Source organism: Eublepharis macularius, chromosome 2 (genome assembly GCF_028583425.1).
Source record: "Eublepharis macularius isolate TG4126 chromosome 2, MPM_Emac_v1.0, whole genome shotgun sequence".
NCBI classification, from domain to species: domain Eukaryota; kingdom Metazoa; phylum Chordata; class Lepidosauria; order Squamata; family Eublepharidae; genus Eublepharis; species Eublepharis macularius.
Window position 1 is genome coordinate 22,636,073 of NC_072791.1, and position 24,194 is coordinate 22,660,266.

The 24,194-nt window shown below is 45.9% G+C and overlaps 1 protein-coding gene across 1 annotated transcript; it reads left to right on the plus strand.

Annotated features, from left to right (window-relative positions):
- Positions 1-495: 495 nt before the first annotated feature.
- Positions 496-5,911, plus strand: ANKRD9 (ankyrin repeat domain 9). The gene is made up of 2 exons (XM_054972237.1): positions 496-750; positions 4,460-5,911. The coding sequence occupies exon 2, from the start codon at positions 4,524-4,526 to the stop codon at positions 5,409-5,411; it is 888 nt and encodes a 295-aa protein (XP_054828212.1). The 5' UTR covers positions 496-750; positions 4,460-4,523; the 3' UTR covers positions 5,412-5,911.
- Positions 5,912-24,194: the final 18,283 nt, after the last annotated feature.

The following is a 24,194-nucleotide window of genomic DNA, read 5'->3' on the forward strand; positions in this document are numbered from 1 at the left end:
GCAGCCCCAGCGCCAAAACAAGAACAAAATCCGTGTGATTCTTTTTTTAAACCGAATTAACACCAAACGCTGCGCAAACCTGCCCGGCACAGTTGGGGCTTTTGTCCTCAGATCGCCCTGGTGATTTTTAAAATGTGGATGCTTGCAAAGGCGGGCGGGACCATGCAACTCGCCTACTCCAATCGCCAGACGAGAAGGGGGAGAGAGTCGGAGAGCGAGCAGCGGGAAACGAAACTGGGCTGCGCTCCTTTTCTTCCGCCGCCGCAGCCTCCCGTTTTGGGCATCTCAAAGCCGCCCGGGCAAGTTTCTTGGAACTTCGCCTCCCGCTGACGCAAACAATCGCGCCGGGGCGCCGGCCTCTCCGCGCAGCCAATGGGACGCGGGGGGAGCCCCGGGCGCCGCCAATCGCCGCCCGCTGGACAGTTCCCCGGTCCTGACCGACCTTCACCGGCCCGAGCGGGGAGGGCATAAAACAACCCGGCGGAGGCGGCCGCGACTTGCTTGCTGCCCGGGCCCGGCGAGGCGGTGCTGCGTTCCGAGGAGAGCCTGCTGCGCGCCCCGGGGAGAGCGCAGGCGGAGGCAGAGCCAGAGGCAGGCGAGGGGCGCACGGAGGGCGGCGGCGGCGGCGCTTCCATTCATTGCAGCGCAGAAGCGCCTCCGAGGAGCCGGCTCGGGGAGGAGCCTGCCGAGAGGGAAGCCCAGCGGCGCCCGCCAACCAAGTCCAAGGCTGCGCTGCTGGCAAGCGGAGAGGTAAGCGGGCGCCTTTGCTGTTGGCCTTTGCCCGGAGCCGCGAGACCTCCGCGCCCCTCTTCCCCGGGAGGAACGGGGGATGCAGGGAGGGGGCTGGGGAGGAGCCCTCCGAGGAGGGATGGCGAGGCGTGAGGAAGGGCTAAGATGGAGAGCCGGGAAGGGTCGCCGAGGCGGCTGGCCGGTCACCATCTTTTTTCCAAGGCTCCGGACAAAAGGCGTGTTTGTTCCCGAGGCGAAGCAGCCGAGAGTCGGGCAGCCTGCCTACCCCCCGGCCCTGCGCACCGCTCAAGCCCCGGAATCGCCTCCCCGCCTTAAAGCCGGCGTTTCCTAATTGCGGCAGGTCGGCCTGCCCCTTCTTGCGGAAGGCTTCCAAGGGCCAGAAGCAGCCCGGAAGGCCACGGGACTTGGGCGAGGGCGAGAAAAGGGTCGGTTGAGCGATCTGCTCTGGAGAAGGGAGACGGCGGAAGGATGGAGCTCCGCATGCAGGCTCGAGAGAAAGGGAGAGGGCTAGGAAGCTGGCGAGAGGGGAGGTCTGGGGCCTGCGGGAAGGGAGAGTGGGGGCTGGAAACTCAGGCAGCTTTTGGAGCCCATTTATCCGTCTGAAGTGTTGCGGACTGCTGGAATCAACTTAAGGTGGTTCACCATACCGAATTGTCCCACTGGGAGGTTGTAAACCCAGTGATCCCCTGGGGGGAAAAACAAAACCAAAAACCCTAATCAGCTGTGATGAATGAAACAGTATTGGGATTGCTGCGACGCACCCAGTCCGCTTTTTGAATTGCATTCACCACAGCACCACAAGGGGGTTGAGCAGGAGCGCAGAATATGCGTATGAGCTGGGCACATACAAACACCCTCCGGGAACAACTGGCTGCCTTTTGTGGTGACCCCTGCTGCCACCAGCATTTTCAGCATGCAGAGATGGGGATCTGAACTTTTGCAGAAGAGCGTCTGCTTGGCATGCAGAAGGTCCCAGGTTCAATCCCTAGCAGCTCTAGTTAAAGGATCGGGTAGGAGGTGCCGTGAAAGACCTCTGCCGGAGGCCTTGTTGATCCGCAGCCAATCAAGAGTCGACCACGCTGGTCTCGATGGACCAAGGGTCTGACTCAGGAGAACACAACATCGTGTGCATGTGCGCTAGACAGATTCAGTAGGATAAGGCTTCAAGAAGGCTTCACCTCCAAGGGAACCAGCAGCCAGCTTGTTCCAGAGAGTGTGTGCAAGTTTTTACAGCGAGCCTTCCTGAGCTTAGAAGGTAATGCAGAAAGTCCCAGGTTCAGACCTTGGCATCTCCAGGGATCAGGTAGGAGGTGATAATAAAGATCCCTGCCTGAGAGAACAGCTGCCAGTCTGAGTAAGTCAAGGCAGCTTCTTGTGTTAGGTGCTTGATTAGTTGTGGGGACAGATCTATCACTTCCGAAGGCTGTAGAGGAGTCCTTGGAAGGCTAAGAGGTGAGGCAGAAATAAAGGGGGAAGTGGTTATGCTTGCAGGGGGGATTGGAAGATGGAAGTAGATTTAACTAAGTTCAAATCTGCACAGAAATGTCAATTTGGGATAGAGGGTGCTTGAGGGAGGGTGTAACTTTCCTAGGAATGGCTTGTGACTCCTGGGGCAGGCTCAGACTTTGAGACCGCTGGCACTGTTACAAAAGCTCTCTCATTATGACCTTGTTAAATGTTTAATCTGTCGCTCTGGAAGTCTGAATCTCTTAGCTTTTCTTTGCCTTGTTGCTTGACGGAGAAAAGTGTTACAGAGTACACACATGCACAAGACACACACCAGTTTGCACATCCTGACAAGCCTTCTCCTCAGTTGTGTTTTATGCCGTTCAAGGGACCCCTCGGAGCATTCCTTTCATAACACTCCCAGGGGGACCTTTGGCTAAGGTGACATTGTCAGCGCTGCTCATAAAACCGAAGACATTCCATGCAGCATTTTTAAAATTCTTTAGTCTCTTGTCATATCCAAGGAGACCTCAAGGGCAGCGGCCGCAAGGAGATCACCGCACGGCGACTCCATGTATCTGGTAAACATCAGACTGTGCGATTTTTCACTTCACCTGCCTGGGGGGAGGGAAGAGGGTTGAATTTAAGATGGTCGATTGATCAATCTTCCCCTTTGAACAATATATACAAAAGAAAAGTTAATTGCTAACACGGGATGCAAATTGGGATTTAGAGATAAAAATGAAGAATAGAACAGAGAAATGTGTGGAACAGAGAAATACGGACTTTAGGATAGCTTAGGTAATAATTATCCAGCTATACTGCTGAAGGGAGATTATTGCTGGCTGACTGCTTGAGGTAGTATCCTGAATTCTAGCATAGTGCAGTAGTTAGTGTTGGACTAGGATCTGAGCGACACAGGTACAAATCTCCACTCCGCTGAAAAGTGCACTGGGTGATCTTGGGCCAGTTGTTTTCTCTAAGGCTAACTTTAGTTTGTTGTAAGGGCAAACTAGAGGAGGAAAGAACCATGTCAGAGGGAGAGTAGATTTATTTACTTCATTTATACCCTGCTTTTCTCCCCACTGGGGACCCAAAGAGAACCAGTTTGATGTAGTAGTTAAGAGCAGCAGGACTCTAATCTGGAGAACCAGATTAGAACCAGAACCAGAACCAGATTAGAACCAGAACCAGATTCCCCACTCCTCCGCCTGAAGCCAGCTGGGTGACCTTGGGTCAGTCACAGCTCTCTCAGAGCTCTCTCAGCCCCACCCACCTCACAAGGTGATTGTTACGGGGATAATAATAACACTTTGTAAACCGCTCTGAGTGGGTGTTAAGTTGTCTTGAAGGGTGATATATAAACTGAATGTTGTTATAAAGCAGCTTAAGTAATTCACCTGTCCTTTATTTTATCCTCAACAACCGTGTTAAGCTGAAAGAGAGCAAAAGAGCGACTGGCTCAAGGTCACCCAACAAGCTTCCGGGGCGGAGTGGGGATTCAAACCCGTATCTTCCAGATCCTAGTCCAACACTCTAACCACTATACCACACTGGTTCTTATTAAAATGTGATTCATATGTAGGTAAGGTGTGCATGGGGAAGTATGTTAGGCATGCATACTTTTCCCAGGTGAAACTTCCAGCATTTCCAATGGGTGCCAATTAAGATGCAAGATCCAGAGGAGTTAGCCGTGTTAGTCTGTAGTAGCAAAATAGTAAACAGTCCAGTAGCACCTTTAAGACTAAGCAACTTTATTGTAGCATAAGATTTCGAGAGCCACAGCTCTCTTCGTCAAATGCATCTGACAAAAAGAGCTGCGGCTCTTGAAAGCTTATGCTACAATAAAGTTGGTTAGTCTTAAAGGTGCTACTCGACTCTTTATAATTAAGATGCAAAACAGACTTCACCAAACACACAAAATCTCATTTTATGTTATGACCCAGCTTATAACTTCTTAAGACAAGGATTTTAAGACTTGTAAATCTATGCGAGCACAACGTGCTCGGCAAATCAGATCAGGTGGCTACAGGTTTCGTCCGCCTCCCTAGCTGCAGCTAACTCCTGTGGATTGTGCAAGGTGGTGACTTGTATGCACTTGACTCATTAAGTATTGATTTATTAAGCTGGTTGGAGCTTTATGGGGGAGGGGCAAGGGGCAGGACAGTAAACAGAAGTTGCATTATGGAATGAGCTACTTCTTCAAAGCTTTGCGATGTGGATGTATGTGCATGTCATTTTTATTTGTGTTTTTCTTTTAAAGCAGGCCCATAGTCCTCGGGTCTCCATGAAGAAGCATTTTTGTAGCCCTCCTTGAAGCCTGAGCAATGCCCTGGAACGTCAAATGGCTGAACAGCTGCCACGGCCACGGCTCCCCATCCCAGAAGCAATGCAAGAAGTCCTCCTTTGCCTTTTACCAAGCCGTGAGGGACCAGCTGCCAGTGTGGCTCTTGGAGGACATGAGGATCATGGAAGCTTTTCACTGGCAAGAGGGGGGCAAAGTCAGCTCCTACTCTCCCTCCGAAGCCCTCCTCTACGCCCTGGTGCACAACCACCAGCCTTACGCCCAACATCTGCTCCGTAAGTTCCCCCAAAGTGCCCTGGCCATCCCCAGCCTCCACTTCAGCTGCTGCCATTCCTCAGCACCTCACCTGGCCATGGCTGTCCGGTACAACCGTGTCCACATCCTTTTAGAGATTCTCAAGGCCATCAGAGACTTCCCAGCCAGTGACCGGGCCGGTTATTTGGACCGCAGGGGGTGCAGCCGAGTGGAAGGCGGCAAAACTGCCCTGCACGTGGCCTGCGAACTGGTGAGGCCTGAGTGTTTGCTTCTGTTGCTAGGCCACGGGGCTTCCCCTTGCCTGAGTGACTGCACTGGCCAGACGCCTCTGGACCTCCTGTTACAGCAGGTCTGGGAGAGCCCCACGGCAAATTTGCGGGCCAAGCTGCTTCTCCTGGATTCCCTCTTCCTCTTCATGCCTCAGGGCTTCCATTTCTCAACGAAACAACGACTGTTGGATGACCAGCAGCAGTGGCAGACCCTTTTGGGCAAAAACAGGTTCCAGTGGCTGGCAGGCCTCGCCCCTGCTTCTCTCTTTGTTAAATCCATGCAAGTCTTAATTGGGACCATTGCGCCGGATCAGTTCCCGGAGGCTTTGGACGCCTTGCCTTTACCTCATTTTCTGAAGCCTTTGGACTTGAAACTGAAAAGTTAAATGAACTTCAGAGCCCCTCCTCTCGCCGCCCCGCACAGTTCTTGCTTGTGTGATGAAAACAGGGTTTTGTCTGTTGTGTGGAGGACTTCCTTGTCAAAACTGTAGGGGAGAGTGGGCAGCGCTTGTTTTAATTAGAACCTTTTTATAGAAAAAAGGATACTTGTCCTTGTGTTTTATTGTGAGTGTCATGGAGACAGAGGGGAATACCTACTCTGCATTTTAAACAAAAATAAGTCTTGTTCTGTAGGACGCATATCTTAGCTTCCTTGGGTGAGCAGAATTGTAAACTGGCTTACATAAACCAGAAGATTAGGTCCCAAAGTGAAAAGTAACCAGGATAAAGGTTCTCCTAGGTGACCTCGTTTGATTCAGAGCTTGATTTACATACAAATTAAGTAAAGCCTTAGATAATGGGTGGGCCTCTATTTTGAAAAAAATTACTGTATTTCAGTGTTTCATCAGCATTCCTTTATCCAGCCCTGATCACGTTACAGTTTAGGTGCTATTTGTATTTTAAATAGAAAAGTTGATATCTTATAAAATTGGGATGCTTTCACAGCAGAATGTATTAGTGTTGCTGAAGCTTTCCTTTTCCGGAATCAGCTGGAGTTGGAATTTAAATTGTGGTTCTACGCAACATTTAATACAGTGCTATATGACGCCTAAAAATCTGGCTCTACCTGTCCCCTTGCACAACATCATGCTATAGGTTTACTCATAACTAAGTCCCATTCACCTAAAATCTCTGCTTGTCCCTGCTATTTAATTTTCTACCTGACCCCTCATTCTAAACAATCTTTTGCTTATTTGCTTTTTAGATAGTTGCTTCCTCTTAACTGGTATGGAAATTAACGAGACAGTAATGCTGGGAAGCCTAAATAGCTCTAAGTTGGTCCACACTGGATGGGCCAGCGGAGAAATGTGTTTTAAGTAACGAAATGAAATCACCACAAATCAGGTCTGAAAAATACAGGGAAACAGCAAGGGAAACAGTGGAACACAATGGGCTGGCAACAATGTTTGTTAGGGTTTTATTTGTAAAAACTGATTGAATGAATGATGTCCTTTCTAGAGCATGGAAGCAACTGATGTCAGCTTTATGGTGATTTCCTATAGCATCAGCCAGCAAGGGAAAAATGCACACAAGCTTGCTAAACGGGGGCCCATCAGTGGAACCCTGTTGTTGCATGGGACTCATGGGCTGGCTCCAATCTAAAATTTAGGTTTTCCCACTTCCCTCTTGAGTAGGGGTATCTCGAAGAACATCAAATTGGCTGATCTGCTTTTTTGAAATAAAATAGGACAAGCCAGAAGACGACAAGGATGATTTGGAAATTCTCCGTGCCCAACCAGATCTCCAAGATTTCAGTGGTTTCAGCAAGCTCCCCACCCACCATACTTTAACCGACTCGCCTGCTCTCAGTATCCCATGCCTGCTAGTGCATACTAGGTTTTCATTAGGCTACTTGTAAATTAGGCCTCTGACCTGGATAGCCCAAGTGAGCCTGATTTCTTCAGATCTCAAAAGCTAAGCAGGGTTGGTCTTGGTTAGTAATTGGATGGGAGACCTCCAAGGAAGACCAGGGTTGCAGAGGCAGGCAATGGCAAACCATCTCTGTTAGTCTCTTGCCATGAAAATCCCAGGAGGGATTGCCATAAATCAGCTATGACTTCTCCATCACCAAATTAGGCCTAATGAGAATTTGTACATTAACCAAAACCCTGTCGTCGTCCCCCTCCCTGAGTATATATTGTCCATAGGTGGCCTGGTTTTGCTGCTTTCACAAGCCTTATAAGGCTTTATCCTGAGGAAGAATGGTGACTTCGGTGTGCTTTTCTGATGCTGTGTGGCAAAAAAAGATCTCATTTGTGTGAAAAATGTACCAAGTCAAATCAAGACAAGGAACTTAGAACAGTCAGATATGAGCACAACCCAAAATATCCTTTTAAAAAACATTCCAAGCCATTTGTTCTGTTCTGTTGGCCCTTGGGACACTGGGATATTGGTGCTTTGAGCACAGGAAATGTGCTATACAAATGCTTATTTATTGTTAGTTATTATTAGTTCTCCATTTCATTATAGAAGGAAGATAATTACAAAACGAAGGATTTAGAAAAGCTGAGGGTTTTTTCCTTCCTGGCAGGGTTTATAAAAGGGGAGGTGGGTGGTAATGCGCCTGAGAGGCCACAGGAAAAACATGGCAAGAGAATTGCAATTGGTGGGTCACATATAGAGTTGCCAACAGGCCTGGAGAAAAATTGTCCCATCCTTTTGATTTGTTGAACTGGGCGGCTGAAACTTTTCATCTCAGGGACATAAATAATATCATCCGTTAACACCCTCATGGTGTCCCTATTAAAGGGACAGGACATTTTTTATCCAGCCAGTTGGCAGCCCTAGTCACATGTTCTGCAGAACTCCTTCCAAGCCATTGCATAGTCCAAATCTCTAGAGATGAACGTCCTCAGAAAGATGGAGCCTGGGTCAGGGTTTTCTTCCTGCTGCATGCCAGAGACTATGCAGGATGCAGCTACTTAAAGAGTTTTTGCAGTTGCTTTTCTCACTATTGGGCAAACTGCCTGTAGATGCTGCACTTGTTGAAATTCTCCTTGTTATACAAAAAATGAAGGCCATTCGCCTGGAGAAAGAACGTCCCTTTAATAGAAGCTTCATGGGGTTTTACTTCTCTGCCATGATAAACTTCACATATTGAGCCTCAGTTAAAAGAGAGAGGATAGTTTTTTCTCTCTTCAGGCCTATCGTCTACCTTAACAGAATGTAACACACACACGGATCTCAGTCCTACGCTCCTATTTAGCTGTGTCTCTTTTCCAGATGAAGGAAGTGAACTTTGAAGAATTTTAAAACAATTGCAGAATACGATCACCAAGGTTTTATTTTTTTCTTTATAGCAAGATTCCTGAACTCTCAACAACAGCATAAGAAACAGAAAAGCAGTGGGATAATAGTTCCTGATGGGTAGCTGTACTGCTCAGTAACAGCAAAATAAAAGAGAGGTCCAGTGGCACTTTATCGACTAGCAAAATGGACCGGTGTTTTAGAAAAGCGGGAAGTGAGGATTTTTCCATCATAATGTCAGCCTTGGGGTGGGGGGCGGGGAGCTTTATCTCCAGAATTTCTGCTTCTCAGGCTACTGCTAAAGGTAGAGGAGTTGAATTAGTAAAACAAAAGGCAACCCTATGGCTGCATAAATAATCTACATTAGCCCAGGACCGAGAAGGCTAATGGAAAACAAAATCTGCAGGTAAACAATTCTACAGGGGCATATATGAAAAACTCTTCCAAGGCCTTTCAGAAAATTGCTGAAATAACGGAATGCTGGTTGACCAAAAAATAAAAGGCCTTTTGTGCTCCAGTACCTCCAACAGCATTTTGCTTTGTGTAAACCAGCAGGTGAATATTTTCACAGTGTGGTGGTAAACATTTATCACCTGCCTTCTGTACATCAAACTGCTGTTAAAACCAGCTCTACTAGGATACCAAAGTAATTTGCAAACAACTCTCCCTGCCCCAATTCCCACAATGCACCCAAGTGTGAAAATCTGATCTCTACAAGTAAATGTCAGATAATGACAGATAAGTCATCTTTATAAACACCAGAAACCAAGGGGGAGAGTGAAAGCCCTTTTCAGTAGAGAGAAACAGATTAATAATGTTGGCTGCTGAGGGAAAACGCAAAACATCTCTGAAATCTTTCCTAGTCAGAACTCTTGTGGAATTTTTGCTTCATAGTGCTTTTACACTAAAGCCCATCTTGAGATATTTGAAGCAGATATTTTCTTGTGAATGTAAAGTTCCATCAAGTCACAGCTGAGTGATGGTGACCCCCCCCCCCCGGTTAGGGCTTTCAAGGCAAGACCCGGGACCAGCGGGACATATTATTGTTCTGCCGGGCCTGTAAGACAGAACTGTTCCGCCAGGTGTTCGGTGATTGAAGGGGGCGGTGCCATGTCAGCCTCCCACCTTTTGAGTGGGAGGTTCTCCCCACCATTGCACCTTAATGTATTTGGTTAATTTATTATTGTTTATTGTATGTTGATTTTAGAATTACTGTTTTTTTGTTTTTACTGATTTTAACTGATGTTCATCGCCCAGAGCCCCTGAGGATGGGCGGTTTATAAATCGAAGTAGTAGTAGTAGTAGTAGTAGTAGTAGTAGTAGTAGTAATAGACCAACAGAGGTGGTTTGCCATTGGGTCCTGAGTCCTGACCCTGGCCTTCCTTGGTTATCTTCCATCCAAGTACTAACCAGGGTCAACCCTTCTTAGCTTCCAAGATCTGACAAGATGGAGCTAGCCTTGGACTTCCAAGTCAGGACTTAAGTCATTCCTTAGCAACTGGGAATATCTTTTTATTATTGGGCCTGGTTTTAAAAGGGAAAAAGTGCTTCTAAAAATAAATTAAAAATAATTTATAAAAAAATTCAACAAAAAATGTGTGCGTTTTATACATGCATGGAAGAACCCAAGGCTCCATATGGCCCAGAATCCTCCCCCCCCCCAAAGTGGCCAATCAGATGCTTCTGTAAAACCTACAAGCAAGGCAAGAAGACAACTTCTTCCATCTGTTTGATCCTAACAACTGGAGGTTACAGGTGTACTGCTTCTGAACATGGAGGTTCCATTTAGCTATTGTGTCTTATTACATTTGGTGGCACAATGCCTTGAATTTTTCTAATCCCTTTCCCTCTCTAAAAAGCCATCCTGACAAGTTAATCCCATAAATTAATTTTGCATTGAACTCTCCTTAGCGATCCTAATAATAATAACATTCAATTTATAAACCGCCCTTCAGAACAACTTAATGCCCGTTCAGAACGGTTTACAAAGTATATTATTATTATCCCCACATCAGTCACCCTGTGAGGTGGGTGGGGCTGAGAGAGCTGTGACTGACCCAAGGTCACCCAGCTGGCTTCAAGCAGAGGAGCGGGGACTCAAACCTGGCTCTCCAGATTAGAGTCCTGCTACTCTTAAGCACTACAACAACAACACTCAATTTATATATACCGCCCTTCAGGACAACTTAACACCCACTCAGAGTGGTTTACAAAGGGTGTTACTATTATCCTCACAACAATCACCTGTCAGGTGGGTGAGGCTGAGCGAGCTCCAAGAAGCTTTGTGTGACTGACTCAAGAAAGAGCACCTGAAATCCTAAAACAAACATTAATCAACAGGCAGGGAGAAAAATGTCCTGTCCTTTTAATAAAGTGTGGGCAGGTGAAGCTTTTCATGGCAGGGAGGTAAATAATTTCCCATGAAGCCACTATTAGAGGGACAAGACATTTTTCTCCAGACAGGCAAGCAGCCCTGAAAACACCATGATCTATGCAGACAGCAGGTGACCCTTTTCATGGTATGGAGCTGAGCCTGAGGAGTCTTTAATGTTAGCAGACCAAGGAATTGTTAAAAGCACAGGAGCATGCTCCTGTAAAAAAGTTGGCAATTCTAGTATCTTCTGCTGTATTTGTATTCTTGCTTCCAGGTAGAGATTATGACCTTGGGGCTGATGCCATTTGGATTTTTTGTCTAGAAAGAGTTTCTGCCATGTGCTTATTTATTTATTTAGTAGTAGTAGTAGTAGTAGTAATAAATAGATTTATATACTGCTCTTCAGGACAACAACACCCACTCAGAATGGTTTACAAAGTATGTTGTTATTATCCCCACAACAGTCACCCTGTAAGGTGGGTGGGGCTGAGAGAGCTCTGAGAGAGCTGTGACTGACCCAAGGTCACCTAGCTGGCTTCAAGCAGAGGAATAGGGAATCAAACCCCATTCTCCAGATTCGAGTCCCATCGCTCTTAACCACTACACCAAACTGGCTCTCCGCCATTTAGCTACCTATATCCCATTTTTCTCCCCAGTGGAGATCCGAAGCAGCTTACAACATTGTTCCCTCTTTCTCACAACAACTTTGGGTGGTTGGTGAGGCTGAGAATGTGTGGCTGGCCGAAGATTACCCAGCAAGCTTCCATGGCAGAGTTCGATTTTGGTTCTCCCAGATCCTAGTCCTACACTCTTAACCACTGACTCTCCAGTGTGGAATCCCTTCCCTTAATACCAGAGCAATCATCTGGTTTCATCATGGAAAACACTAGAAAACACTGGGAAACATTAATGCTTCCTGAAAGAGATGAAACCAAGGAGCAGAGGACACAACTATTTTCAGGGTGAGGTTGCTGAAAATGCTTTACACAGAAAAACAAACCCAGTGTAGCATCAGTCATTTGAATGAACAGGTATTCCTCTCACTATGGATTAAAAATGAACATGATGTTGTTTGAAGCTGTAAGTAATATTTATTTGAGTGCAGAGGATGAAGGGGGTTCTTTGTGTTGCCAACCTCCAGGTGGAGGTTGGAGATCTCCTGGAATTATAACTGATCTCCAGATGATAGAGATCAGTTCCTCTAGAGAAAGTGGTTGCTTGGGAGGGTGAACTCTATGGTATTATACCCTGCAAAGGCTCCTCCCCTCCTAAACCCCACCCACCCCAGGCTCCACCCTCAAAATCTGCAGGAATTTCCAACCCAGAACTGGCATTCTTTTGCCAAACTGGGGCGGAACTCAAACCATATCCGGAAAGCCTCTTTTGAATCTTCATTGGATTCAGGAAGAAAAATGGTACAAGTAACAGCACAGTGAAGTGAGGGGATGGAAGAGTCTGAGTTTAACTCCCCTTGCCCACATAATCCATTTTTGTTTTGAAAAATAGAGATCTCAGCCTCTCTATAAAAGCAAAATGGTAGGCATGTTCATACATACATGTACATCTTCCCTTTCACACATAGCTTGTTCCTTAGGTTCTTTAACTTGCCCAGCCCCACCTTTGCAAATCAGGATTGTCATAGGTTGACATCTATATGAAAGTAGGAATTGGGCTCTTCATTTCAATTATATGTATCAAGAGCCTTTCAATAGGTGTGATCAATGTTGTATGAAAGAAGCAATGCGCTAATTTCCAACTTCAGTATACTTGAACCAGATCCCTGAAAAATCAAGATTTTATTTAGCATGTACAGTGACTGTATATGCCCACACAAAAATCCATTCCGCACGTCTGGACAAGGAACAATCTCTTGTGTAAGAGTTGGGAAGCTCAGAATGCAGAGGGATGTTTAAAAACAAACAAGCTGGTATTCCACACTCTGGAAATTTTTTCCTGAATTTTGTCCATTTGCCCACATCACCGTTTTGGTGAGTCATACACCAGTTACCATACCACCATTGGCTGGAATCACAACAGACTCCAGAAACGAAAGCAAATAAAAATGATCTGACACAGTCAGTTTCTATTCCTTCAATAAGGCTCACTGCTTGGGGAAAAGGCTGGACTGCCAAGCCCTTGGAACAAGAAGCTTTCTGTTGGGTCACATGGCATCACCTCACAAGCAGCCATTTGGTTTCCTTGCTCCCTTTTGACTGCATGCCCAAATTTTGGTCATACCGGAAAAGACCTTTCACAGTGGTCAGTGTTCATGGCGGTTGGGACATCTGGCTTTTCAGCAGGACTTGTTATCTGAGGCACAGATATCAATTGGTGCCTCTTCCAAAGGTATTCTTATATTCAATAAAGTCTGTCAACCAAACTTGCTGTTTTGTTTGGTAAGTAACACATCCGTCAAAGCCAGCATGGTGTAAGGATTAGGATCAGGGAGATTCAAGTTAGCATCCCCACTCTGCTATGGAAGCTCACTGGGTGACCTTGGGCCAGTCCTCCTCTAAGGTGAATTTCCCTCACATGGTTGTTGTTATGAGGAAAATTGAGGTGCGGAAAACAATGTTTTAAGCTGGTTTGGTTTCCCATGGTAAGGGGGAGCATTACATGAATATCTACATAAATAGTAACATTCAGTATATATACTGCCCTTCAGGACAATTTAATACCCACTCATAGCGGTTTACAAAGTGTGTTATTATTACCCCCACAACAAAACACCCTGTGAGGTGGGCGGAGCTGAGAGAGCTCCTAGAAGCTGTGACTGACCCAAGGTCACCCAGTTGGCTTCAAGCGGAGGAGTGGGGAATCAAACCCAGTTGTCCGGATTATAGTCCTGCCACTCTTAATTACTTCACCAAACTGGCTCTCTAAATTCATTCGGCCCTTGAAATACATGAAAAATATTTATAATTTTTCTTTGTCACATCATAATATAATTCTCAAGGCAGTTTACCCAAACCACAAAATCCAAGACCCATCTTTTCATCTTCCGATACAAGCAATGAACACATTGCTTGTCATTAGAGAGCATAAGAAGAGTAGAATATATTTATGTGTGGACAGAGTACTGAGACGCTTGTCTAAGTGGAAACACTCATGTGGTATTTGTGATACTTCCTTTCTTGATCTATCCCATTATTTTACACTATCCTGGACTGACCACATGTTAATCCACTCCACAATTTATTGTAGACTAGATGGACAAAAATGATGTTCTAGAATTAAATTAAGATAGTTGTTGCTGAGACTGTGAAAAACAGACAAAATCTCTTTATTGGTGCTATTCAAAATTAGGCTGCCTTCTTATTTTTACACCTGGTCTTCAGGATACAACAACCTATGTCCAAGTAGTCCAGTGTAAAGAAGAGACCTTCTTTCCACTACACATTGCTTCCTGACCAGGGAGATGCTGACTTGGGTTAGAGGAAATCAGGGCTTTTTTTCTGGGAAAAGAGGTGGTGGAACTCAGTGGGTTGCCAGCACAGGGGACAACTCTTAGCAGGAGGTGGTGCCCCTGGTACCACATGTGCACGTGCAAAGTGCACACATGCTCCCAGGGCCAATGACATCACTTTGGGTCAGCTGGAACAAGGGGGGAGTTTTTAAAAGTTTAAATCACCCTCATTCGTGTCATTCATCATGTGTAGCTTGGCCCTAAGTAGGGAAGAACTACTACAATTTTGGAAGGAATACTGAGACCCAAATAGGATGAAGTTTGAAGGAGTTTTTAAAAAGGGGAATAATATAACTTCAGGGCAAGGAAATTCACAAACCTTTAAGCAATTCAAAAAAATATCAAGTATTCCTTATTCAATATCTTCTAAAGGGCAAGTTGCTGTATTCAGCACTTTCTAAAAAGCAGGCTGGGCAGAAGAGAGAGAAAGAGAGGCATTTTTAAGCTATTGATCTTGAGGTCCTACACCAATGCAGGCATCCAGGCTGCAAATCTTTCAAAGGGGGGAAAGGAGCGGAATCATGTATCATAATAGGGGTTGCTAAATACCTGGAAGAAAGAAGACCTATCCCTTTAATAGAGGCTTAGTGGGATGTTATTTGCCAGGTGATATTCCTAGCATGGAAAGCTTCACCTGCCCAATTTCCACACAATAATCCACTGTTAAAGGGGCAGGACGTTTTCCTCCATTCTGTTGGCAATGTTAATCCTGTGTCAGACAGGAACCGAAGCAGCTAATAAGAGCAGCGTAGTCTTGGGGTTCAGTCTAGGGAAGGGGTCTATTCCTAGTTAAAGGGCTATGGTCGAATCCACATTCACCCATTACCCGCATGTTTATCGGATATCTTCCGTTTGCCTCCAATCTGTGATTTTTTCCTCTTCGTTCACATCCCTGCTTCCAATCCGTCTTTCTTGCGCGTCCCTCTGGTCACACGGCCACTCGAAAACCGCTTTTTTGGGCGGGACCTTTTTTTCCCCGCCCATTTTTTAAAAAAAAATTTGCGCGCACTTTTCCGTTATTTCGATCTTGCCTTATAAAGAAACATCATTGAAGATAATGATGCCTCTCTTTCCCCCACTGACAGCACTGATGGCTCTCTCCCATTTCTTTTTTGGAAATTTGGAAGCATGTGGGAAGCTTTCGTGGGCATTTCCTATGCAGGACAGTTCAGTGCCTGAATTTTACTGAAGTTTCACTTCCTTGGAGTGTCATTATTTCGATATTTCATAATTTCGATATTACAGTAATATAAAATAAAAAAATAAAAAACAGTTAAAAAGGAAGTTTCGCGAGTCCGTTCTGAGAATGGATTCACCCCAAAATGATTTTTCAAACTACCAGATTTGATTCAGAAACAGCATAATCAATAAATCCAATGCTATGAAGTCAAAAACAGTCTTTGCAGACTACGGAGCACTTGCAAGTTGAATCAGCCAATAGGAACTCTCAGAACGGCCGGAGAGACAGGAAGGGGGGTGGTTTTTTTAAAAAAATGCGTAAATTGCGCATTGGCCCATTCACGGCCACCGTGAAACTCCCGTTGAAAACCTGTGACCACATATTCGGGAGAAATGCGAATGAAATGCGTCTGTTTAATGAGGTAATGTGACCGGCTCTCGGGATTGCATGGGGAATGCGGGGAACATGCGACTTAGAATGAGTAATGTGGATTCGACCTATAAGGGCGGGGTGACTTGGTTAGAGAGGAGGGCACAGATGGGAGGAGGGGTGCGTCCCAGAGGAAGCTTATGAGCTTAAATAAGGTAAAATTTGAGCATGACACTAAAAGGGTAAAAGTGTAAGGGGGAAAGCTTCAAACCTAATTAAATAAGAGTTAGATAGTCAAGATATAACTGCCAGGGGTCTGGCATCCCTACTTCCACCCCTTCCCTCAATTGCCCACAAGAGCCAGTTTGATGTAGTGGGTAAGAGTGCAGGACCCTAATCTGGAGAACTGGGTTTGATTCCCCACTCCTCTACTTGAAGCTAGCTGGGTGACCTTGGGTTAGTCGCAGCTTCTAGGAGTTCTCTCAGCCCTACCCACCTCACAGGGTGATCGTTGTAGGGATAATAATAACGTACTTTGTAAACCACTCTGAGTGGGCATTAAGTTGTTGTGAAGGGCAGTATATTAATCAAATGTTGTTGTTGTTGTTGTTATTGATCAAGTGAGCAGCAGGAAAAAATGATGTGTGGAGGAGGTGATGGCACAGACACTGTGACATCACTTCCTGGTGATCACCCAGAAGTGACAGCATAGCAACACTCAAGGAATATTCCCAAGGTCTATGGTCTTTACCATAGAAATTGGAGAAATTCCTAGAGCACTGTGGAGGGGCTTTGTGACTCTTCCCCTTCCTAAGGCCTGCCCCTAACACAATCTTGGGATTTGTGGGTGTGGGCCAGGCAAACTTAGGCCCACATCTGTTCTCAAATTTTCAAAAGTGGTCAAGGTTGGAGGAGGGCTGTCCTGCAATGTCTATTCAGCCCCAGTTAGAATTGTTGAGTCAGGAGTGATCCTGCTGGGCTTTGGCGCCCTGCTCTCCCGAGGCTTGTTTATTTATTCTAGTACTAGTACAAAACCTGAAGACAAGCCGGTCTCACCCCCAAGCCAGGAGTCACCAGGACACGTAGCAACCAGGGACAAACACACATTGGTGATCCCACACATAACACATCCCTGAGTAGCAAGCAATGTTTTGTTTGGAGTGTGGGGAACTTGGCAACGCTGCCAGCCCCTTGTAATATCAACATTCCTCACCAGACATCGCTCCCACCAAGCCTTCCTGTTATTTGAAAGCAGAAGGAAGCAAAAACTCTGATTTCTCATTCCTTAGGTCCCTGGAAGTCTTTTACTGGAGCACCGGCTCAAGCAATGCCTGCAGAGCTGATCTGAGGTTTGGGGAGACTGCGCTCTAAAGAGACCGAAAGCTGAATCTAGGCTTTTTTCTCCTTGCCCCCTTTTGCATAGAAACTGTACACGTTGGTATCTGGGCAACTGTTTCTAAAGAATCTGTGCCAAAGTTGGAGGCCAGGAAAGGAGTGTTTTGGCCTTGGAACAAAAGATTGCTGATTACTCTCAGGATTTCTCCCGGGGCTTCTTCAAGTCCTGCTCCCCAGCAGGAGCCCAAACAGCATTCAAAGGAAGTCTGTGCGGTATAGAGCCTGGTAAGGAAGGATAATTCCCTGGTTGGCGATGAAATGCACAAAAGACCTGAAACCTTCCCAGCATTCCATTTAGCATTGCTCCCCTGAGGTCACTCTTATGAAACTTGTTATTAAAAGCCTTCTTGCAAAATGACTCCCAAATCAAAGTAGACCCACAAGCTGGGCTCATTTTGAGGGGGAACGTTCAGGAACGCAGTTCCGGTAGTTCTCCAAAGAGGTCACATGTCAGGTGGCCCCGCCCACCTGATTTTTGGCCATTTGGGGCCTGTTTGGGCCTGGATTGGGCCCAAAATGGCCAGGATTAGGCTTAAAACAGCCAGAATTGGTCCCCAAACGGCCAGCATCAGGCCTCTTATGGATGGTGGATCACTCTCCCGCTCAGCAGTAGCCCAATTCTGACCATTTTGGACCCCTTTTCAGCCATTTCCAGCCCCTTTTTGCCATTTTGGGCCCAATTTCGGCCCTGAATGGCCAGGATTGGGTCCAAAACAGCCAGGATAGGTGAGGTCAGGGAGTGTGGCATATGCAAATCAGTTATGCCAATGGCACACTTCCGGCGATGGCAAGGGGTGTGGCATATTCTAATGAGTTGTGCTCATGAGTTATGCTAATGAGTTCCTGCAGCTCTTTTTCTACAAAATGACCCCTGCCCTCAAGTAACCCCCCATCAAGCGAAGTAAACCCCCAAGTACCCCCCCCCCAAATCAAACAGCAACAAAGAAAAAGATCAGAGCTAACTTGTATCAGGATGTTAGTTCAGTACCTGTTCTCATTTGGAAACGTGTGATATAACTCCAAAGAACAGGATTGCCTGTGAGTGAGGGGTGCAGGTGACAACAATTTTGCCTGGTCCTGTGACTTTAACAGAAGATTCATCGGAAGAAATTAGCAGGTGATGTTTTTCATGTGGCAGAACAAAACATCAGTTGCAGTCCTAGAGATGCTATCTTGTGAGTACGTCCATACACTGAACATGAGTCAGCAGTTAATACAATTTTGGGTTACATCAATAGAAGCGTGGCATATGGATCACATAAACTGGGATTCCACCATAGCTTTAAGCATTGCTAACCTGGGCTTAAACAGATCCATCGTTTTTTTCTTAGATACTACAGGTGTTAAATAAGTTAATATAACTCGGGAGACTGTGTAATCATTAATATCTGCTGTTATGAATTGTCGGGCTTATCCTGTACTATTTTGGATTTTGCACAGAAAACTCACATACTGTCCTGCACCCTAGCACCGGGCTCAGTGGAGGTGTGACGCTTCATAGCCTTTTAACCCATTCATCACCATTTCTCATTTCAGTGCCTGTGTTTATTTTTGCTGACTGAGAAGAATTCCCCTGGCAACTGATGGTTCACCAAAGCTGCTACCACCCAACCCTTTAAGGCACCACAGGACTCATTTTTCCTTCTGTTGCTTTTAGCACTCAGACCCCCCTCTGGAAAAAGGCAATTTATGGATATGAAATATCATAAACCCCCTCCTCCTGCGCCATAAACACAAAACACTGCCTGGCAAGGCAGAACAGATGCCAATCTGAGCTGGAGTTGGAAAATGGCCAGAAGGTGTGTCAGATTGACCAGCTGCCCCTTCACACCCCAGAAAAGCACTTAAGTGAAACAAAGAGGTCTACCAGGAGTTCCCGCTTCATCTCATCAATGCCCTTCCATACCTTCCCACACCCACCTTCCCAAACAGAGCTATTCAGCAAAACTGATAGCTCTCCCCATCCAGCAATTGTTGGGTCATCAAACCCCATTCACACCCTTTGTCTACCTCAGATAGAGCCATTAAGCCTCTCCTAATTTGTTGTCCAAAGCTCTGGACAAGCCATTATCTTTGAGGCAAGACATCAGTCTGCCCCAGGGTATGTTTTGCACTATAATTGGGCTGCCCTCAGCCACGTGCAGCATATGTGTTCTGGATCCAAACGCCCCTCCTCAATGGTTGTTGTGGATTTTCCGGGCTGTATTGCCGTGGTCTTGGCATTGTAGTTCCTGATGTTTTGCCAGCAGCTGTGGCTGGCATCTTCAGAGGTGTAGCACCAAAAGACAGAGATCTCTCAGTGTCACAGTGTGGGAAAGATGTTGGCAGGTCATTTATATCTACTCAGGAGGGGTGGGGGTGGGCTGGAACTTTTCCACACTGTGACCCTGAGAGATCTCTATCTTTTGGTGCTACACCTCTGAAGATGCCAGCCACAGCTGCTGGCGAAACGTCAGGAACTACAGTGCCAAGACCACGGCAATACAGCCTGGAAAACCCACAACAACCATCGCTCTCTGGCCATGAAAGCCTTCGACAATATATTGAACAGCCCCTCCTCAAGTTTGCTTGAGCTCTCCCTTCTCTTCCATGAAGTGCTTGTCGTTTTGTTGGTGTTCCCATGGGCCTTCCCCCTCTTCAGGACTGGTAAGTATCACCCCATCCCAACTACTCTCTCCTACTTTCCTCCCTGGTTTCTAGCAAGCCTTGTATGTGTGCTTTGTGTGTTTTGCTGTGTGCTTGCCTTTTATTTCACTGTTAATAAAAAAAAATCTGTAGAACATCTTCCTGTTTATTTGAGAGTTCTATAAAGGAACAATCCAGTTATACATTGGTGTAGATCCCATTTACCCCCTCTCACTGCATTTCCTCGAATGCTAATTCCCCCAGCTCACAAGGAGACCCGCCACCCAATTAGGATAACACTGCAACAGACTAACATGCCTATCCCGCTGGAACTAAGAACAGTGCCAGAACGAGGGACTTTAAAGCAGGACAGATTCAAGGATGCACCTGTTTGCAATTTGTTTGGGATGCACCACCCAAAATACCGGTAGTATCATATTCATATGTACATTTGTCAGGTAAAGGCTATTATTATGTTTAATAGAAATATGAAAAAAATCCTTCCACGTTACATTAGCGTGAGCAATGGGTCAACTTGTGGGCCATGCCAATTTCCTGTGCAATTGGAGTACAAGAGGCATTTAAAATGTAGTGCAGTTAGTTGGTGGTGACTGAGTGTATGTTGCCTGGGGCCTGGGGTCTTTTAACAGAGGCTTAATGGGATGTTATTTGCCAGGTGATGTTATTTACCTCCCTGCTGGGCAGCTGCCTGTTTCCACACAGTAAGCTATTAAAGGAACAGGACATTTCCTTTTTCTTGGTTGTTGAGAGATCTCTCAGTATCTGCAGTGCTGAAACATGCCCCTCCCCTGCTGGATTTCTCCAGGCAGGGGTTACTTCCAGTCCTGGAGGCACCCTGCCAGAAGAAAAACAAGTGTGGAAAAATAGTTGAGTAGGAAGAAAAAAATAAAAATACTGAGCATTTACTCAGTTCTTCTTAGTCTGCCAAGGGCTTGCAACAGTCTTGTAAGGTTGACTTTCCTAAGGCTGTCCTGTAAGTTCAGGCAGAGGAAAGAGTTAAAATTGGGGTTTACTCATACATTGCCACATCAGCTTCTCTTCTGCTTCCTCTCCCAGTGGAGCTTTGCATTGCTCCCCCTTGGGCTCTCTTGCTTTATAGGAAATTGGCAGCAACTGGGTTCTGGCATTTGGGTCTGCCACTGTCAAATCTGTCTTACTTCTTGGGGGGGGGGGGAATCCCATAAATATTAAATAAGTGCTTCCAGGAATTGATTCCAACTATAGGTTTGTGCTCCTGCAGAAAGGGTTGGGTTTCCCTGTGTAACAGAGAACCAAATTGGAGCCAAACCAAATTGGGTTTCCCAATCTTGGGTGTATGCAAGCACAGACTGTGCCTACAAAAATAGCTTGGGTGTTTGCAGAATCAAGGTTGCTCGACACCCGGCTGCATGATGCAAATGGGTTCATTCCTTGTGCAATGCCACTTTCTCATTTTTAGAGGCAAAGATGTTCTAGTAGTGAACGAATGGGAATGGGAACTGGGTTGGATGCAGCCAGCTTTGCTACTGGTGAAAAAGGAAGGCAGGGTTCTATTTGACTCCCAAAGACTATCCTGAGAATCATGGAACCTGCATGCACAACCCATCTTTGGTAGGGGCTGTAGTAGGAAGAGGAATCGGATGAGATTGACGGAAAATGCAGGCTGGATCCAGTCTAGAATGTAAAGATCTATTACCATGTTGGGATGGAATGACAACTTTCTGTTACTATGATTTTGCTAAGAAGGTACTATTGAACTGTTTGTAGTCACTGAGCCACTGAAGAAGCAAAGAACCTCGTTCATTTTAAAACTACAGCTAAAGACAGGCAATCTTTTATATAAAGGGAATTTAAAGAAGGTTCAAGTAGAAACTGCTACTTGTGTGTGGGGGGGATGGGGTAATATCCATATTATTCTGGCCTTTGATAAACAGGTTCTGCACATTTTCTGCTGAGCTGTGGCCCTCTCCCTTCCTTCTCTCCCTTCTCCCCCGATTCCAGTGTAAATATTAAGACTGGGTCTAAAAGGGTTGGGACCTTGGAATCGTATGCAGTTGAGTGACCTCCACACAGATCTGTGGTTCCAGGGAACTGTGTTAATGTGCTTGGGGTTGAATTCTTGTAATATGCATGACAAGTGTACAAAAAAGCAGCTCTCTTTTTAGGAATCAGGATGGGAGTTTGTTGTCAGATCATGGGAGGAAAACCAGAAATGTAGTCCAAATGTATGATCCTTTTAATAGATAATCCCTTCTCAGAGGGCAACTAGGGAATCGGGTCCAAAAACGGTGCAGAAGACTGAACTCCATAAGCCTTGCTTGCTTTACTGTCCGCCTTTCTCACTGAAACTCAAGGCGGATTACATAGTGTGAGATTAGTACAGCCAGTATCAAGGACATTTCTATAAACAATGCCATAGGGTAAATAAACATAATTTTACAAAGACATAGCATTAGCAGGAATCCAATACAGAGTTGAAGAAATGCTGAAACAGAACATAAGCAATTCTAGGACTGTCATTAGACAACACAGAACTACCTAGTAGGATCATACTTGAAGCACAGGTAGCACATAGGAGCACATCCTTAAAGCAACAGATAGGACATTAGGCAACACTGTAGTGAAGTCTACGAGCCAAGCTAGAAGTGACGAATTACACTTGAATGGCAAGTGGACAGACTCACATGTATTCCTCCCTGTTCACTTGTGCTCCACATGATTGTGTGGAGCGCAAGTGAACAGGGAGGAATACATGCGAGTCTGTTCACTTGCCATTCAAGTGTAATTTGTCACTTCTAGCTTGGCCCTTAGGTTCTTAGCAAAGCATCTGAGACCCCTTCCCTACCATACAGCCCTCCTATCTGAGTAAAAAACCTTTTTGAATAATTCAGTTTTGCATCGTTTACGGAAAGCCAGGAGAGTGGGGGCTCTCCTGACCTCCTCAGGCAGGCAGTTCCACAAGGTAGGGGCCACCACAGAGAAAGCCTGTGTACAGGCTGCTGTTGATTTCACCTTTGTACAGGGTGGCACCTGCAGGAGACCCTGTTCATATAAGCGAAGCTGCTGTGGGGGGAACATAGAGAGGGAGGCGGTCCCACAGGTATGCTAGGCCAAGGCTATGAAGAGCTTTGTATGTAATGACAAATTCCTTGAACTGAGCATGGTAACTGTTAGGTAGCCAACAGAGTGACTGCAGGATGGGAGCGATGTTCGTGCTCCTGCTCGCTCCTGATAACAGTCGAGCTGCAGCATTTTGCACTAATTGGAGTCTCCTAGTTAACTTAGATGGGAGGCCTATGTATAGTACATTATAATAGTCAAGTCTTGATGTTACCATAGCAGGGATCCAAGTGGCCAGGTCAGTCATGTCGAAGTAAGAAGCCATCTTCCAGGCTAGATGATTCTATATGTGTACAGAATAGGTACGCTGGGACAGGACCAGCATAACCATAGCTGGAGGTGGGGGAGTTGCCAGAGCTCAGGATTTCTGGTGGCGCTCGCTGTGGCCAACCTTCTACCAGTGTGCCCTTCACCCATCCACTCACGTGTGAGTGTTCCATCCCCTGCATTCCGGGTTCCACTGGCAGTTCCGGGGAAGGGTATATAGGTGGTCACAGTAGCAGCTCTCCTGACAGCCATGGCAGTGGTACTCCTCGCCCCACATGCCACCCAGTGTTGTGGAGGAATGGGCAAATGGGACATGCTATAAGTGTGGGTGATGGGAGAGCTCATGAGCAGGCAGGGGAAGGACACATAGGTAGGTGGGGGCATATAGGCCAGTGAGCAAGAAGGGAAATATGAGTGGGGATGCATGTTGATGAGCAGACAGGGCCGGTGCCAGGATTTCTGGCGCCTGAGGTGAGATACCTACTTGTGCCCCCCGGCCCCCCACGAACCAATTTTAAAAAACAGAAGAAATGTAGGAAAAATGAAAAGCACAAAACTTGAAACTTTTTACATTTTTATTTTAATTTTTATTTCTTAATTTAAATTTTAAATTTTATTTTTTTAAAAAAGTGTGAGAATAAGAACAATCTTTGTTTTTCTTATTGTGAGCCAAAAATCTATTTTGTGAGCAGAAACAGCAACTTGCATTGAAGTTTTGAGCACACCTTTTGTGTGTGTGTGTGGGGGGGAGCATGTTGAGCAGAGGAGGGACCCTGGGCACTGTCTACCTAGGGTCTCTCAAATCTTGGACCTGGACCTGGCTGAGAATTCCAGTTAGAAAGAAAAAATGTTTCCAGACTTCATGACTTAAGAAAATGCAGGCAATGGCTGGTGAAACCTTAGAAGTGAATGCCAGAGGGCAGAGCGGGTGAAGCAATCTCTGGGATTTCCAGGAATCAGAATCAATAAGGCAAAAAACAAGCCACGACATGCAAAGGGTGTTCCACAAGAATCCTGTGAACAGACTTCAGATTTTCTTGGCACAGGTTATGGAGACTCTTGGTGCAGCTGGGCTAGTGCTGGAGAGAAGCAGAACCACATGTTGCATGCCGGTCTGGGATGATTCT

What these genes read in the sequence shown, in the direction of transcription:
- ANKRD9 (XM_054972237.1), top strand. Translation starts at nt 4,524, where the DNA reads ATGCCCTGGAACGTCAAATGGCTGAACAGCTGCCACGGCCACGGCTCC.